General features: G+C 42.4%; 1 protein-coding gene across 1 annotated transcript in view; it reads right to left on the bottom strand.

Moving 5' to 3' along the window:
- Window positions 1-19,373, bottom strand: part of arhgap29a (Rho GTPase activating protein 29a) — a 31,258-nt gene that overhangs the window by 10,551 nt on the left and 1,334 nt on the right. The window contains exons 2-10 of the mRNA XM_084034347.1: window positions 18,965-19,371; window positions 6,195-6,338; window positions 3,265-3,361; window positions 2,634-2,706; window positions 2,156-2,216; window positions 1,599-1,745; window positions 753-817; window positions 547-657; window positions 353-433 (exon numbers count right to left, since the gene is read on the bottom strand). Of these exons, the coding sequence (XP_083890473.1) occupies window positions 353-433; window positions 547-657; window positions 753-817; window positions 1,599-1,745; window positions 2,156-2,216; window positions 2,634-2,706; window positions 3,265-3,361; window positions 6,195-6,338; window positions 18,965-19,277 (1,092 nt within the window). The 5' untranslated portion in view covers window positions 19,278-19,371. The remainder of the gene's footprint in view (window positions 1-352; window positions 434-546; window positions 658-752; window positions 818-1,598; window positions 1,746-2,155; window positions 2,217-2,633; window positions 2,707-3,264; window positions 3,362-6,194; window positions 6,339-18,964; window positions 19,372-19,373) is intronic.

Raw genomic sequence — 19,373 nt, 5'->3', positions numbered from 1 at the left:
CCAACAATGCAAAGATATATCTAGTGTACACAGTATAACATACAGTGCAGAGTGATGTTCAAGTGTGGGAGCTCAACTACTGGGACTAAACTGATTAAAGATAACATCGTAATTAATTCAAAACTAAATAATTGTGCACAATTGCTTAGTTTATGATTATTCTGTCATAGATGGAACAGAATGATTTCCCTGGCAGGCTGTGTGACTACATGACAAAACAAAGCCTTTCTTTTACATGCATATATTAGGCTAAGGCATTTCAAGAGCATCCTTGGTCAGTGAAACATTGAGATTCTGTGTGCGTTTGTGTGTGGCCCTCTACAGAATGCAGCCTTTACGCCAATCGACTCACCATTTTCTTTTGCTCCCTCTGCCACTGCTCCTTGACCTCTTTTCGTCGTTTGTCCAGCTCATTCTTTCTGGCCAGGAGAGGCTGGAGAGAAACGCACAAACCCCCGACACCACACACAGTCAGTATGTCCTCTTCTTTCCATTATGCCACCCAAGTCCCAGTTCAGAAATGCAGTGTTTACTTTGTTGGATTACCTGTATGAATTTGTTGCTTTGGAGTACTGCTGCCGTGTGAAGTACCAGCTGGCTGTATTCAATGTCATTTTTGAAGGCAGCCATGTAGATCTCACGGAAAGGCATGAATTCCTTCAATGAGAAGGGGGGAGATTAAATGTCAATCCTAAAAGCTAAAATAAGGCATCGGCATAATTGTAATGTCAGTGTGAGTCAAATCAACTCACCTGTTGACTTGCAAGCGTCTTTGCAGATTCAGCCATTTTGGCGTAACTCTTTGCACACTCGATATCTGCAAATAGACACTAAAGTTCAGTTGAGTTTTGCAACATATACAGTGCTCTCTACTGGCCTAGAAATGGTCATTTATGTGCATGCAAAACTCTGGGTGAGGTTCATTTTCTATCTACCGTTAGATCTTCCTTAAAAACAACACTAACTAAAGATGATCAAAGCATTTTGTGATTGAAGCTTACAATGACCTTGAGTCATGAGACAAATCTATACAACTAATCAGTAAATAAAGCATTAACCAAAGTGGATGTGTTCCACAAACAGCATCTATGTTTGCCTGATAACAAATGTACTGTACGGCTTGACTGGGTGCTTTGTGTCACTGTGTTGACTGGCCAAGTGACTAAGTATTAGACTGAAACCATTCATTAACCACAGTGCCTAACAAAAGGCCTCACACTGCACTCAACCTTGAGCCTGGATAAGACTATAATAGATTGGAGTCCGGCTCAGGTGATCGAGAAAACCCAGTTCTCAGGGAATTGGCCCCCAATTAATCCCCACACTTAAGGCTAATTAGCCAATTTAAAGGGATAGTTTTTGACGTGGGCTTGTATGAGGTACTTATCCATAGTCAGAATATATTTTCACTGCTTTTTCTATAGTATGTTGTTGTGTTTTATCCAATAAAGATTCCCTGACGTGACTACTCAGACATAAGTATGTAATGATGTACTTCACATAGTCCATGACACTAATGCATGACAGCTGACTTTTGTAAAAGGTACCACTTTGCTGCTGCATCCCTTACATGTCAGAGAGGCTTTGCTCCAACTCACCCATACTGACACGCTTCTCCACCCATACCAGCAGCTCTTTGGTGTACTTGGACCAGGCCTTGGCGTAGAGCAATGCTGACTCCACTCCGCTGTCCTGCCGCTGCAGTGTCCTGTCCACCTCTTCTGCCCGAACCGGTGGAGACGGCCCTGTGAAAACCACCGCAATGCCACGAGGGACGTTGTAAAATCTGGCCTTAAACATGCAACACGCCTATCCCCACTGCTGAACTATCTACATGTGAGTTAACTTCTGTGACAGTGAGTCAGAGACAAAAGCCCATGCTGACCTTGGTGAGCAGGATATGAGCTAATACCATTTGAGGACAAGTCATATTGACAGGAGACTGACTGACTTAATAAGTGGCTGATCATCCAGAGTTGAGAGCCAATTGTGCCCTTTACCCCAAATAACCCCACAACACTCCGATGGCAGCGACACAGCCCAAACACCGAATGATAAAGCAGCAACAGTATTTGCCAGGATTACATTCCCCCCCACCACTTTCTCAGAGCAGCACCAGAGTACAGTAGCTGTGTGTTATAGAGATCCGTCTTACCTGGCGGATCATCTTTCTCTGGACCGGATCCTCCAGATTCCACAGAGAGGTTCTCAAAAGACTGAAAAACAGACAGATTGGGGGGGATGTACAATGGGGAGGATGAATTTCCTACTCAAAGCACGGAACGCTCTGCTCACATACTTAAAACAAATCTTATCAGAGTCACGACTTCCTCCTTAGAGCTGTTATGAAATCTACAGCAGGAAAACAACAATACGGAGCAGCAATCCATCAACTGCAGCTCAACCATGTAGGGAACATGCATCAATCAGCAAAGCGCACACTTAACCTATGAACTCTGCACCCTGCTACGTCATTTTTCATCTTTTGCATGACAATTTAGGGGCATCCTGGTTTCATGGGACAGTAAATGAAGTAACGATAAATGTATGTTTAAGAACTTGTGCTAAATTATAAGACCTTTTTATTTGGGGGTGATGGACAGAACTACACAACATAGATGTACTTTTCTTACCCTGCTTCTCTTAGTTAGGGGGAGCCCCAACACCGATCCATTCTCTACATCTCCCATAAGGAAGTCAGACACTCTGAGGGAAAACAGACACAAATAAATAAATTGAGTTGACTTGTTTAGACTCCTGCAGTTTATAATGCAAGACTTCTGTTTAAAAATATACAGTTTTAAACCCAAACTGAAATTATATCAGTTATTGTTTTTTAAACTTTGGAAAGTGCCATGGGTAAAATCTGTGGAGTGCCCTTTGACATTGAAATGAAAAAGCCTATAAACATATTTATTCGCCTGGTATTCACACATCAATATTTTGTAATGCTTTTATTATCTAGTGGATCTATTCTCCTTTATAGTTTGCAATTTTAAGGCACAGCTGTATTTTCTAATAGTATCTCTTATTTTTGTGACTATTGTTTATTCTTAATTTCTTTCTTTATGTTACCTGTTTTCTGTCTTGCACTGGATTGTTTACAATTTGCTATATTAATGCAAATGTACCTACATTCATTAAATAATCTCAGAATTGACAGGGAACAAACACATTTGGAAAATATTAAGAATCGTGAAACTTGTCTGAAGTTTGATAAATTAAAAGAAAGAAGTAAAAAATGAGCCATGACATTATACTTACACATTGCCAAAGGTGAACGCCAATGTGTCAATAGCAGTGTAGATCTCTCCAAAAAGCTTCGGTTTGTTCTCCTCGTTCACCTCCTTAAAGTTCACCCCTGTCAAAATTTGAATAAGTGGGATTGAGTCGGCAGCAAATCTTAACCCTTCATCCTGAATACATCCCACACTGGCATCATTGATATAGCTCTGTTTCACGGATTAATCCCAAGGTATGATTCATCATCCTGTCCATGACGTCAAGTATGGAGTCAATACAAATTTCCCTTTAGTCATGCTGTGCTCTTCAAATCACACTGAGAGCTAATTGTCTTCACATCTCAAATGTGGAGGCATTTTTAAAATAGAAAAGTCCCTGAGAGACATCCCAAAACAACGCTGTACCTTAAATCAGAAAAGATAAGCAAAGACTGCTAGTGTATATATTTGGCTGTAATCTGGAAATGCAGTAGTTTCCTGCTGTAAGTCTAAACACGGTGATGACTGAGGACAGAATGGAGGAAAAACACCAGCGTAAATAAGGCTATAATCAGTCTTCACAATAAACTTCCTGTCCTGACTGAGCAAAGAGAAAATAAACTAGGAGAGAGATGCTCAGAAAATGAGCCCAAACACCAAGCAATAAATCAGTGATGTCACTAACCACTCCGCTGCCTCCATGATTTCCTCAGTCTTTCCTTTCCATGAGAACAATGGGGATTTCTAGAGTTCAAAGACTCACGGAGCAGACATCTTAAATACAAAACATACCGTTTTTGGTTCTTTAAGTGTAGCTTAGACTTTCTTGGAAAGATTCTGCAGTGAGTCTTGTCTTTGTAAGAGAAGAAAAAATAGAAATCAATGGCCGAACCTCAAGCTGGGAAGAGTCCACCTCCAAATTGTCACGAATAGTTTCTCAAACCTTTAAGGAGGACTGGTCCCAAAATGATTCACACTCACCATCCTAAATCTAAAGCAGGTCCTGGAAAGCTGAAGAGCACCTACCTACCAATGCCTACCAAAAGCTGCTTCCTCAGTAGTTTGTTAAATTGAACACAGGTCTTTGCCACAAAACTACCAAATACCCACCTCTAAACATTTATCAGCATTTCTCCTCTTTAGCAGAAACAAGGCTTCTTGCTTGTAACAGTAACCGATACTCCAAGGTGATTTTTCTGTACAAAGACCTTAAACGTGCCACGAACAAGTTATTTTTCATCAGGGGTCCAATAGTTTGCCATTTCTCTGTCCAGCAAACGGAGCACGTGACAGTATTAAATCCAACGAAAATTCTTCTCTCAGAGGCACAGGAAGTGTTTGAGATTCTGTCGGAAGGGTGCAAAAAGGATCCCAAAAGGTTTCCAATGTCCATGGGGCCCTGGGAGCCTCTTACAACCTCAGGTCAGCTACTGTAGCCACCACCATTCAAGCACACAACTCTCTTGTGCCGTTACATCTCCACCTCTTCTGTCCTACCCCTACCCCCAACAGGACATCCTGAGGCTTGCTGGAATACAATGCCAGTACGCGCTCAGGCCCCAACCAGTGGTCCAAACGTGGAAGTTACATCATCGGGGAAAAATGGTATTGTTTCAGGGGAAAAGCACAACACTCTCGAAACACTCGTCAGCTGCAAAGTCCTACGCAGTATTCAGGTCAAAGAGGAACTTTTCTTCCAATAAAGAATAGTGTGAAGGTGTAGCAACTTGGGCATGCAATTGGAATTGGGGTGAGGTTGATCATGTATTGAGGTGCAGCTTAGATTGTGACGAAGTAGAAATGCAATACAAACTCCACTAGAAAGAGTCAAACGGTATACATTTAATATTTAATCAAAAAATCATGTCAGAACAAAAGGCAGTAATGCAACATCAGCAGCTCTAAGATTTGGCAGTGAAAATATTGGTCACTGTGTGAGGGTCAAAAAGTGAGCAGTTTTGGCCACCTAGTGGCAGAAAAGACATAACAGCATGCTTCATTGCACATGAGTTGCAAAGGTTAGATGACAGCTACTGTAAATGCTACATTTGAAAAACAGCTGCAATTTGTAATCTATATAATTATTATAACCTTCCATAAATTCAATATGATTAAGATCATAAATCAAAGGTTTGTACTGCACAACTATTAAGCTGTCGAATAAGGCTTCCTTATTGGAAGGGCTGTACACTATGTGTCTATACAGAGCAAATAGTCAAGTTACTACATGAAAGATGAGAGTTGCATGTTATACTTGTTTATGGCACACATGCCTGCACACACCCATGTGTGTGTGTGGACTTATTAAAAAAAATATTTCACTCAAGGTGAGCTACATTCATATACAGAGCCTCTTTAGGCTTTGTTCCCTTCAACATGTCACCGTTCCTTATTAAGTCAAAGCTTTTCAAAAAAGCTATGCAGCCTCTGCATGCCCCTCTTTGCAATGCAAATTGAGACGAGGTACACTCAGGGGATTCTTGTGTGGCGGCCAAGTTAAGAATTGACCTGCATGCCAGATCATAATCTCAGAGAATGAGAGATTGAATAGGATTCCTCTGTGTAGTTCCCTCTGGACTGGCAGACAAAGCACAAAGGAACACCCGCTTCTCCCTGCATCTTGAATCAGGTATCCGACTACCAAATATTATTTTCTTACTCTCTGTATGTGGTTTCTAGCACATGCTGCTGCATTCTAAGCTCTTGAGTGACTTTTGAAGGGCTGCATTGCTTTGCAGTTATAATAAAACTATTCAGAATAATTTCACGGTAAGTTGTTTTTAAGACCTAGGATGACAGTATGAGAGAGGGGGCATAGTGAATGTCCAGGAGAGAGAAAACTGTCATGAGAGAAGGGGGGGATTAGATAAGCAGAGACAGGAAACAGACCAAAGTAAGAATGGGGGAGTAACTGGTGTTTTACAGAAAAGCTGTGGGTGCATTTTCAAGGGAGAGCTGGTCATCATGGCTCACCTTTGACCGTGGCGATGACTGTTCCAGCTGTACTGAGGATTTCCACCGAGTTGAGGCTCTGGTGTTTGCCGATAATGGCCTTCAGCACTCGCAGCAGCTCCCCCAGACGCTCATGTACCGCATGATGGAGGCAGTCCTGGTGCTCTGGAAAGTTATAAAGACACTTTTAATGTAACAGCTAATGTATACATTGCATTCAATCTATTTTGTAATAAGTACAGTGTGGCACTCAATTAAACATGATGGTATTGTTGAAGACAGTAAAAACCTCAAACTATGAGATATCAAGCACGGAAATTTCATTGACAGCTACTACATCATTATCCATTAGCCTGGTTAACCTTTGACAAATTACATGATAAGAGATCAATGCTGCCCACAGTCTCTCTGTTACAAAACATTGTGCATTCAGACAGATTTGTTTTACTATAGAACATGCAGTGTTTTTACTATTCCATGCTATGGATTGTCTCTTCAGGCTGAAAATACTTCAAATTGCGTTACAGAATCTCCCGATTGAGGTATAAAAATGTAACTTGTGGTATGAAATAAGAACCTGAGCAGACTGGACCTAGAAACCAGCTATTGAGAAATCTCCCTGCTTTACACCAACGGTGCAACCTCATTGGTAAAAGGATTACTACATGACATTCCAGCTTTGTTGGTTGAAAGAGTGACCATGGCAGCCATGACAGACTACTGTTTGTCTATGCAACTACACCATAAAGCAGAGATGGTGGAGGGATTGCACACAACTCAGCAAACCTACACATGGACCTACAATGGTGCTACGCTGACAGTCAAGTGCATAACTAAACATGACCTACTGTGCACTTTCTGCAATTAGCACCTAGTTAGTCAGTTAACCAAAGATAACACGGCATCTCAACTATGTGGTTTTGTGTACTCGATGTGACTTTACTAACAGTGAGTCACCACAATTTACAAAAGGGACACAAAGCACTTTGTTATCAGGTAACCTTGACATTCTCAAGGAATGAGGTCATGACAGGAAAATGTGAGTACATACATATGGTTATGGTGTTTTTTTTTAACTACTTATTGGAAACATCCTGAGTACAACAGGCAAGTGTGACAGGCGTCTGACACAAAGGTGACTAATACAAGAAGGGAAATGGAGACATAAAAACATACGCAGACAAATGTAAATGGCATTTTGACTAAAATAGGTTCCGGTCCTGAGCTGTAATCACATAAAATACACAGTAGGCTGCTCGGCAGGTTGTTTTCATGTAATGCTTTAAATGTGTTTATCATAGTCATGTGCATAAATGAGTTTACCCATACACACACACACAGAGACACACACACACAAAGAATGGATACGGGCAGTCAAAGCCACATTTTGTGCTGACGATCACCCCTGGATTACCCCTTCATGGTAGGGGGATCAGAAAGACTTTAGCTGTCTCCCATTTTTTCTTTTATTCATTAGCCCTCTTTTTTGGAGTGGGACAAATAGTGCCGCCAGTGGGGCTAATAATGCTGGGTCTGTGTGGCCACCATGACAATGCTAGCTGAGTCCTGGTCCGGAAATCCAGCCAACTGACCACCAACTGACCAGCAGGTGACAAGTTCAAATTTGATCAACAGGTCACAACAACAATCAAACAAGCAATATGAGGCGTTGTATATATGCAGGCCAGAATTCCCCCACTAACTGTCTACAAAAAGCTATAGAGGATTGCACTTTTGTGTTTTCTGTATACATGTTTCAAGCTTTCTTACAGGACTCTGGCAGCCCCTGTTTTGTCTCAACGAATGAGACGCTGCAGTCATAATGTGCCAAATGGCCATACATGCTGCTGCTTTACTGACAACTTCAATGCAGCCAATCAACACACCCTGCAAATCTACAATGGGCCACTTAACATAAACCCAAAGAGCCCGAGTGATTGGATTAGGTGCAATAACTCCGGGAAACAATTCGGCAAGTGGGTCACAAGGGAATTCCAGGTGAACATGAAGCACTTGCAAAAGTTCCACACAAACACATCTCAGCAAACAGACATTAAAACCCAGGACGCACCAAAATGATTACATAAGACAAACACAAATCCCTCACTGTTCCACGACCACATGGACTAGCCCATGCCAATATACCCTGTTGCGTCTAGCTTTCCAAAAGCTTCAGGACCTGGAGAGTTCTATCCTTCACCATAGCAACCATCTTCATCCATCTTCATCAGATGTCATGCACAGCTCCTTATAGTGCCAAGGACTTATTGTGGTGTTTGATGATGAAAGCCTCTCGTCCTTTTGTTTTAGCTGTCCAACTCCCCAAGAGGCAGGAAAAGGGCCAGCGGTGTGCTTCTGGCACAAACACACATCAAACTGAGACTCAATACTTACATACAATTAATGCACATGGGCATACAGAGAAGGTCATTCTTTTTGTTGGCCTTAATTTTAAAAATGACTGTACATCTCGAGTATACATATAAATATATTTTTTTTAATTAGGGTTTATGGAAAAAAAGGATTTTAAAACAAACAAATCACCACTATTTTATTAAATGTTAAATATGTTATATATATTTTTCCTTTACCTAAAAGGTTTTGCATTGTTTATTCTTTACTAACAGAACCCGTCTTCTCAAATATCTCTTACAGCATTATACAGGGACTACAACCCACAATAATTTGATAAGCGTCAAAGTTTACAATGAGCCGCTTCAACCCTAAAGCCCTTAATTGGTCCTGGTCAGTTTAGATCCCATTTATAGACATTATCCTTTCAATGACAAAAAACACACAATGGCCCAAATCATCTCTACACAGGCTATACACCCCATTCATCGACCGAGTAACTGAATCCCAACTTGGAGGCATCAAGCCTGGAGAAGCAAGAGGTTTATTAAGGACAAGCCTAAACCATGAATGCCCACGAGACAGAGTGTCTTCCTTTGCAAAGCTCCATGGGCTCCAATCTTCAATGGCGGTTGTGTGGCCTATTGGACCATCCTAAATGGAGGCTAATTAGCAAGACATTATGGTTGCGTCCACCAGCCCAGCAGGACCAGGGATAATGTACAGAGACTGATTATTTAACCCCTCAACTGCCATTCTGCGTAAGACACAAAGAGAAGGAGACTTGTTCCCACCAGGGAGGGGCGGTTAAAGAAACATCTGACTATTTTGTTTTAGCAGTGGCATTATCATGTTTAAGATGGGGAACATTTAGTTTGGAATGAAACTTTCTGAGAAAAGTTGCAATATTCAGAAAATGATTCAAATGGTAATAATAAGCCATCTAAAAATTGGAAACCCAACAAGCTGCTGGGAAGATCCTTCTGTTTCCCCCCAGGGAAGACCACTGAGTTTTGCATGAGGACCCAAAAAGTCACTATTGTCTGTGTGGCCACAAGCAAACAGTAGGCTGGTCGCTTCATGGGCCTGCCACATGAAGCATTTATGGAACAATAAATCACAGCACAGAAAGAGGGATTGGAGTGGAGTCTGTGTGTATGCGTCTTTGTCCATGTGTGATGGTTAGCGGCCGGAGTGATAGGGGAGGAGTTTTGGAGGGGGGTTATTTTGGGTAGTACTCTCCCTTGGGATTTGTCCCAAATTTACCCCTGCACCCCACATCCCCGCTTCAGTGGGGGTTATGAGAGAAGGAGCGAATGAGAGACATTCCTGGGTATAATAAGCCCTAGTGAATGAAGGCTACAGGGGGATCAGATCTGATGAGAAGGAGGCCGCGGATCAGGAGCTGCTCTGAGGCTGCCAGTAACACATTGCCAGGTTTTTACTTCATTAGCGTCATGGAAACCCTGCATTCCAGGCTCTTGTTTGGGAGTGGGGACAGGAGTTGCAGGAGCGAGAAGGGTGGAGGGGGATCCATAATGAAAACATTGTCGGATCATTCACCATCGAGATAACACCTCAATACAAAACATTCTGATGCTCTTCTGGAGTGGAGACCCTCCGGCATTTAAATGTTATGGAACGACGAATATACAAAGATAAGGCCATAGACTCCCATTTGATAACATTTTAAAGATTCTGGTATAGAAAGAACATGACATTTGTTTATTTAGTTAATGCAGTATGTGGGGAGGCAATGTTGGTGAGTATGGAACCTGTAGCCATCGCACTATTCTCTAGCTGGGATATTTCACTTTGTAAGGTTCCCCAACACCCGCTGACCTCCAGGTCACTACAGTGTTTTTAATGAGAAATTATTTATTTGGTACCCCACCACAGTACAAGCCTCTGCAGGACTGATGCAAAGGTCCAGTTTTAACACACAGTACAACATCTACTGGTAAATCTATTGGTGTCACGCAACTAATGTCAAATTTGACTTGCAATAACCAAAAGTAGTGCAAGGCAACTGCTATAACAGACCACACTTTTAATGCATATACTCTCTTTACCAAAGGGAAGCTGTGCATCAAGTCTCTATACTGTTGGTTTGTTTAAGACATGTTTTTTTTCCCCCTTTCTGTACCATAAGGAAACACTCTCAGTTTGGGGACTCGGCAGCAATTGCTTGACTCTTTGAAGCACAAAACTTCCACTACGGCCTGACACAATATGACTTGGCAACATTCCTTTTGCTCCGGCCCTAGCTATGCTCAATCATGCATTGCAAATCATGGGAGCAATGTATTATCTATGCTTCAAAACATTTGAGGGAACGGAGGGGTGATCATTTTCACAAAACAAGGGTGAAATCACTAAATATGTCACAACTGGGTCTGCAGAGGTCCGATCAAACGGAAGCAGCTCATGGGGGAGGGGGATAAATAGGATGTTGGACAGGTTAGGCTTGACCAATGTCAATCAAAACCTCTCAATGTGTACTATTCAGTCAGACCACAGCTGGACATTCCAGCTACTCACCCCTAAATAACCAACTATGACTCTGTGACTTCGCAGTTGTTTCAAAGAAATTGTGCATTCATCAAAAGCTATGGTATGGCTAGGTTTCAAGGGGCTCCTTTGAGACTTGCCCCTTCTTCAAAAGACAAGCACCAGCATGTGAGTCTAATAATCAATCACTGTGTGACTCAATAACCTTTGTTTTGTTCAAATGGATTCTTCTTTAATGGGCTAGGGTGAAATGCCACATTCCTTCACATTACCTTCTCTCCAGTACCGCATCTTAACTAGGGTATTTTGATCCTTGCTTAAAATTACCTCATCATTTCAATCCAAATTTGAACTATTTGCCCTGACTATAAGGGGATCTTGCTAAATGGGTCCACTTAACCTTTAACACTTGGGCAGGGTCACTGCAATGGGTGGGCCATACAGCCCTTGATATCCTCCTCCTCAACATACTTCCTGTGGTCAGTGGCCCTGGTCCACCTCTGTCGACAGACCACCAGGTGGTCCAGTCTACGGATTAGCAGATTACATGCAGCTGGTAAAAGGCAGGGGACATTTGCCTTCTCAGTCTTCTATGCTCTTACCGAACCATTCCCCGTTGCTTCAACTTTGAAGCTCTTTTTCCCATGACTGCATGCACAAAGAGCTGGTGTTTAGAAAAAGAGCCCCAGGCTAGACACACAGCACCTTCCACCTAGGTGGGGGGCTTTTATGTTCCCACTCTGCAGGCTGCAGCCTTTGTCAGGCATGTTAGCCGTTAGCTCAGGAAACCAAAAGCAAATAAAAAATGATGCTAAATGAAGGCTGGGGATAGGAAATGTCTGACATTACAAGTTTGTCTCCTGGAGGGAGACATAACTATAAATTGCAAATCCAGTAATAAAGATCACAATATATTGCCAATTATCCTAAAATCAAAGGATGGCCTGTTAAAATGATCCAATATCTCTTTTTAGTCAAAAGAAAAGTTGGATATTTCTCTTTTGTCTTTTGCATATAAATGAGAGACCCAGTGCGGAGTGAAGAATTTGTTTTCCCCCTCTTTCATTTCTCTTTGGAACTGTCTGTCACTGTGGAAAGACAGGCAACCTTTCTCTATGGGTATACCCCCACATCACCACCACCAACACCGCCTACTGTTGATGCAAAGCTCTGAAAGTTTGGCATTCCAACTATTCTTTCTTTAAGAGAATCTGCAAATCCCCCCACCGTGCAACCTCGAGCTGGCAGCGAAACTGGCCGGGCATTAGGCTGAAGAGACTACAGTTGCTCCCTTAACTGTGTAACGTAGAAAAAGGAACATCAGCAGGCCGGGGAGGTGGGAGAGCTGTCCAACAAGTTCAAAGATGGGGCCCCTTTAGTACACCTGTCAAGGGGCAGAACTGGGAGGTGAGGGAGCCGAGGTTGGAGGACAAACACTGCATTGATAACAAGAGGACACTGTTTAGCTTTAATGGCATCCTAATCCTGAGAGGATTGGCTTTGTGTGATGGAAAGCTTGCGCTAGAAAACTTACACTCATAACTGTCAAGGCATTTTATTAGTTAAATATATAGAAGGACATTGGGTCAGAATCTACCTAGCATTTTAATTACAGGTTCAGTTGGATGAAGAACAGCAATAAATCAGGAAAAACAAACGTCCTCTGTGAACACAAGGCACTGCTTTGTTTCTTACCATAGTTACAATTAACAGCTGGAGCAGACAGCGGCCTTACAGGGGGGTGAAGGTGTTCGGGGCTGTGGAGGCAATGATGATGGACACCTGCCAGTCCTGTCAAAGGTACTAAACATCTATCACCAAGGCACATCCTGCAGATACGAGCCCAGTGATTGCATGCCAGTTTTGAAATATGCAGATTTAAAAGCTCCTGGATTCAATATGGACAACTGATTAGATTAAAACGACACTATTTGTTCTAGGATGCCATAATCAGTTTGGAGAAGCAGATTCAAGAGAGAGATAAGGCTATTGTTGCTTCTGTGCTTTGGCGAGTTCAATCACACCCCAATAGCTCCACTTTCCTCCCCTGCCCTTTCTACACCCCAATGGGACCTAATTTGAGTCTCACAGGACACGACAGACTCAAATTGGTCCTGGCTATGCTTCACGCTCAGTCTGTCTACCTCCACATCAAACAGGGCCTCTGTTCCTTTCACCGAGCACATCAACTTAGTTCCTAAACGTGACGTTGTCGACAAAAACACCTCGTCTCTCCCCAATCAGCTCCATTGGCCTTAAACGAGGTATTAGCAAATTACAAAACCACCTGATGCAGACAAGAAAATTACTTTATTAACGTGAATATCTTTGAAAACTAACTAACGGTAGCAACAAGGGACGCTGGGATACCTGTGTCATGCTGTGAGTCAACACAGTTAGGCTGACACCTGTGATGAACTGGCCACCTGGTTTTCCAGATGACAACAGCCTGATAAAACCCATGACTTACCTTCAAGACATGCTGACACTGAAATGCAGCTGTCACTTGCGCCATCTAACAAGTTCACTATGGCTGAGGGCTCTTCTGTATAAATTCTCTCTTGCTGACAAAACACACAGTTACAAGGAATAGACAGTGATCTAAGTGCAACGCATGTTTAGTGCCGTCTTATTTATATCCATAAATATTCCATCTGTGATGGCCAGTTGTAAGAACAGTGAGAACAAGAGCCAGAGAAACAATGTTGAATGCATGTTTGATTTCTAATTCAAATAATTTAGTTTCAAAACAAAGAATGAATCAATCACAAATAAAAGATACTCTGTGTTATTAAAGCTCGTATTGACAAGCGATGTTTTAATCACAAACTTGAAACATGGCCAAAAGTCAATAAAAAGACACCTCACCTTTTGCATCCCTACTAATGGGTGTATCTCAATCATATTACTGTGCATCAACCATTTGCACCACAGATGTTGATTAAAAGTGCAGGATGTCGAATTAATGCTTGCCTAATTCTAGAGGACTTTAATCTAATGCAATCATGGAGGCCACAGATTTGAGGGCTACTTAAGCTTATTCAGAGGATAAATTTGCCATCTTTGTTTCAAAGCCTTAATCCAAAAAGGCAGAGGGGAGGTCTTCTGATCACACAACTAAATGGGCGTTGGTTAAATCTGCTCGAGTACAGAGATTGCTGCCATCTTCAATATCCCAATTACTGAGTACTGAGTTTTAAAAGTACAGCCCCTCATCACAGCCCACAAGCCTTGCCCCTCATTTGTAGTGTGGGAATCCTGAGGCTCTATCTTAGTGTGTGGCAGACATCGACAGCCTCCTGGAACAAAGCTGCCCCAGCAAAAACAGAGCCCATAACCGTAAATCTTACCAAAGGGAAGGAAGGAGAGGGACTCACAGAGAGGGAGCTCACTTGGGCTACAACTTGAAAACAACTTACAAATCTTCAAGTGCAGTTGGGCTATTAAACTTGACATGTCAACATGGTTTTGCCACCTGCATACAGCATGGTATAATTGCACACATCTTACTTTGTTAAAAGCTGATGGTACTCAGTACAGTATGTGATTTCATGGTTTCTTTCCTTAGCCAGAGGGGATAAATAGAGCTGCCATATGTCACGATACTCTGCCCTTTAATCCCAATCCAAAGATCTGACCTTAGCACTGCATCAACTAATGCAAAGACAATCGCTGTGCTTTTGAACAAAGATCTGCCACAAAACAATTAAGGTAATGAAATAAATCCTGTCCTGAAGCTTATTTAGCTAGATAAGTGTAGAGTAATGATTAAATCAAGACTCCCAAACCACAAATGTAACTTGATCTTCAAAAGACGACTTTATAGTAAGGAAGCCTAGTTGTCTAGTGCTCGAGATAATTTACAGGGGCTTTAAATATGAGTGCAGTTAAATAACCATAAAAGGAACTTTTTGGAGGCAAGAAGAAGTTTGCAGTGCTTTACAGTGGATCGCAGACCCAGTGGGATAGACTGTCTAAACAGAGCACAGTTACAGCCATTAAGAAGGCCTGGAATGGTCAGTGAAATGTCCAAGTAGGGCTAATTTTAGGCTGGTATTTCACAAGGGGTGATTTAGAATACAAACCGCTAAAATAGCATTTAGGCTTTCTCTGAGGACCCAGACCAGAGTGACTTTCCCACAAAGCTTTAGTATCTTTGAGGACTACTCAACAGGCTTCCAACGTATATCCCACATTTATGCAGTATATTTCAACAAACAGCATAGCAATGAAGCCAAGATGCAAGTAAAGTTTGACATCAATGCAACCAATCTACAATTTTCTTTACTTACAAAAGATTTAGGTAAAAATCTAAAAACATTTTTGGCTCTCGGGCACAAACATGAAACCCCCTAATTGGTCAGGTACATTACAGAGAAGAACATTACACAACACCTGCAGACCATTTTTAGTAGGAACCTGTTAATCATTACCCAGAACCATGCATTCACACAGCTGCTTACCTGAGGTCACTTATGACTCAGTGGTTGTTACTCGAACCAAAACACACAACTGACACAAGGGTATGACACCGTATGCCCATACGAGTCATACAGCAACACAAATTAACCTGTGACTAACGATGATGGAGCTGTGAACAAACCTTGCTTTCGTGCATGTCAGCCATCCTTCCTAGAAAGAAAGCCTGGGGTTGTACAATATTTAGGAGAGTCATTGGGAGAGGAGAGCCCATTGAATGCAACTAGGTTTGAGCAGTTGAAATTGACTTGGATTAATACAAAAAATAAAATAGTTAATACACGACTATGTAACAAATTAATGTCACAGCGTGTTTTTAAGAAACAACGTGTTTGTGCTGTAGGTATTCAGGTTATATGACTCTAAAGATATCCCAGGGGGGAAGCTGTTATTTATAGTGGTGATAATCCGTGCATAAGCAAACAACACAAGAGAAAAAAAAAAGAGGGAAAGAAGAGAACAACATTGAGTTATTAAATTGAAAAACCCAACAGGAATCCCACACATCTGACCTGCTTCAACGTAAAATCAACCCTCTGTTATTACAAAACAGACAGAAGCTGTCCTCTAACACAGTGTCCTCCTCAGCTTCACTCACCCAAACACTCGCCGGCGCTGCTTTCATTCTTAAAACCGCTGACGCACAAATGCGGTCGTCATTCTGCTTGGCAGCGTCAGAGTAACACCGATGACACGTCTGCCCCTAGTAAGACAGGTAGCCACAACAATACACCCTCACTCCAAAAATAGCTGCCGAGACGCACGGCGATCTTCTGCAGGGCTTCTGCAAAACACAGCAACTCCAAAACGGTTGTTGAGGTGAACGAGGACACACTCGGTCCAGATGTTTGTCACGCTTATCTTTTGATGGAGAGCTTCGGAGAGCCCATTCGCCATCGAACACAAAAGGACACACAGGGACCACCTCCACAGTTCATCTGGTCTCCAAACGTCCTCTGTGACCCCCAGTTAAGACCAATCTTCAAAATCATAATCCCTTCCAATTACTGAATCTTCACAAGTGGCCACTGGACAAGGTCACAACCTTGAGGAAGAATTTAAATACCTGTCACACTCTGGCGATGCTGTGCTCAACACTGACGAGAAAACACTGATTAACAATTTCTCAGGCACTACTTTTTACAAAAAAAAAAAAAAAAAAAAAAACCTTCACTCATGCGTCATTGCCTCCAACCAAAACTGAACACCAACTGTATCATAATTGCCATTTAAGGTTGATGAGCATTGCTTGAGAAATAAACTTTTTTTTTTTTTTAATATATAAATAAAACGTTCAAAGGAATTGACTGAAGAACCCCCCGAGGGACCAATCCCACAGGCCACAGCTATTCTTGACTTGGGAAAGTATCATTTCTGCAAAAGCTGCCAGCTGCATGCTAGCCTGCAGATGCAGGACAATGGGTGTCTGACTCATGTCGTTGACTATGAATGCAGGCACTGTTGCGAGGAGTACAAGGATCTATGCTGAATATTGCTCTTGACTATTGGCTCTGCGTGGTAATAAAAAAAAATAAAAAGAAGTGGCAGGGTAATGCGAGATTTTAACTATTGTGAAGCGCTCCAGAGACAATATGGCCATAAATTAGAGAGGGGATTTAAATCACATCCAATCACAGCACAAGTCAGTGACTCCCAACAATTTGTTAGCAAGCTCTGCTGAAGCCTGAGGGTGCTAAACCTCAACAATGACACTTTGGAGTCACTTACAACAACAAACAACAAACTAAAATCCACAAGATCTCCATATGAGGTCTGTGTTTACATCAGACCCCAAAGGAAAAATCACAGATTTGTCAAACATTCTCCTCAGTGCACTTTTTTGTCCGACAGTATGAAACTACTCTGAGACACAATAGTCTCTTTGCTACTTTCCTCAATAGTGGACATGTCTGTTGCCTACATAATCAGCCTATTTTGACAAAACCGGCCTTTCCTGTATTTAGCCAAAATAAGCCGTCTAATGGGAATACTCTGCTTTACAATCATGTGTTGGCATCTCAGCGACCACATTTGCATAATTGAGCTTGTGCCTGTCGGATGTGCAGTTGACATTCGCAGGCAGAGAGAGGGCCGACAGTTTCTAAATTGTGCTCGTCATGAGTTTATTTTTAAGCCCGTTTAAGGTATGATGTTCTCAGGCTCCATGTAATTTGGAAAGAACACAGATTATAAACCGGTTTCTTAATAACACGCAGCAAGGGCACAATGTCTAGTATGACAGCTATGCAGCCTTGGTACATAGCAATAACCTGTGAGTGCATGCTGTGGGTTGATCACGTCAATCTGCATTAAACACACCAACATTGCAACTGTATCTGCGGTTGTTTATGCTAATTGGTCAGAAACAGAAAATGTTGAGTCATGAATGCTCAAGGTATCGTCGATCTCTTAGACATGATGACTAACTGCTTTGATGCGTGGCACGCTGACAGGACTGAAAAGACTATCACGCTTAAAAAAGGTGCCTTCTGCAAGTCCTACTCTCTATAACGCCGACATGTCCAGCCGGGTCAAGAACCTACGCTGACCTCTCCAGATGAAAAAACACAGGCTGGGGATTCCTGTTTCCAGGGCGAGGGTGTCATGGCACAGTGGTGACAGGGGAATAAAGCGTACCATCACCAACAGCACCATTTTATACCGCAATTAACAAATCTAGGTGTGATCCAAAAGCCGACGCCGATCATACCACGCCAGGAATGCAATAACCACCGACACAAATAGCATCACGTCTTCGCTATGGTTTGGAAGTTATATCATCAGGAAGCCTATTAATTACTAGCTTAAAGGGAGTTTAATTCTGTCCAAAATGCTTTGGGCTTTAAACAGTCCTGCCAGAATGTTGCTGTTGTTGTGTAAGGACTTTTTTAACACATAAAAGAGAGGACATGGATTTTCTTTTTTACAGTGTACAATCCTTATCATGTCATGTCACAATATCTTTTCAGGAAAATTTACTCCAAGTTATGTAAGAATTTGCCGTGAGCTTAATAGCCAACCAGAATATTGAGAATTCGTACTGTGTAGTAATTTATCAAATCCTTCATTAACATTTTTATTGAGACTTGTAAATATGTGTATATGAGTACAGATAGAAACAAGGAGGGCAAGAACCAGACTAAAAGTGAGATAAGGCTGGTTGACTGACCGTGCAGCCAAGGCTGCAGCGGGACAAAACAGGTAGATAGACCTGAGACTGTGGACATTGTGGTGAAAGCAACAGTGTGTACACAAGAGTTGACTGGCAGCTGTGTACCATTAGAAATCCCTTGGACTGTGCTTACACTAGTCTCCCCTCTGCACAACCACAAGTACAGATTTTGTTCATGTTTCCACAAGTCATAGATGTTAGGACGTGGTAGTTAATGAAGAAGCCCACATGTTGCCACATTCCCCTTACTGCCACCGTTGAGTCTTTTCAAACATACCTTTGGAGTTGAAAACTTCTTTGAGTTGTAGAAGCACATCGGCAAACTTGCGCACATCACTGACCAGCTGCATAATATAGATTGGGTCTGAGGCCGGGATATCTGGGCTGTCCGAGCCCACCAATCCGCTCTTGAAGAACCTGCCCGTCGACCAGGGGCCCATGGTGGCAGGGCTTGTTGAGCCCAAGCTAGAGTTGGAGAGTCTGGAGATGCTTAGAGATGGTTTGGTTCCACCAGCACCACTGCTGCTGCTGCTACCGCCGCCTCCTCCTGATCCTCCACCAGAACTCTGGCGCAGCATGGCAGCCAGCATGTCTTATTGGTCCAGGGGCCCTCAGGCCTGGTGGCCTCTGCGGTTCAGCTCAGTTCTCAGACCCAGCACTGCACCACGACAGGGATGAAGGATTCT

The sequence above is a fragment of the Eutrigla gurnardus genome (assembly GCF_963514095.1).
Source record: "Eutrigla gurnardus genome assembly, chromosome: 18".
Classification (NCBI taxonomy): domain Eukaryota; kingdom Metazoa; phylum Chordata; class Actinopteri; order Perciformes; family Triglidae; genus Eutrigla; species Eutrigla gurnardus.
This window is presented reverse-complemented; position numbering and strand designations above follow the sequence as displayed.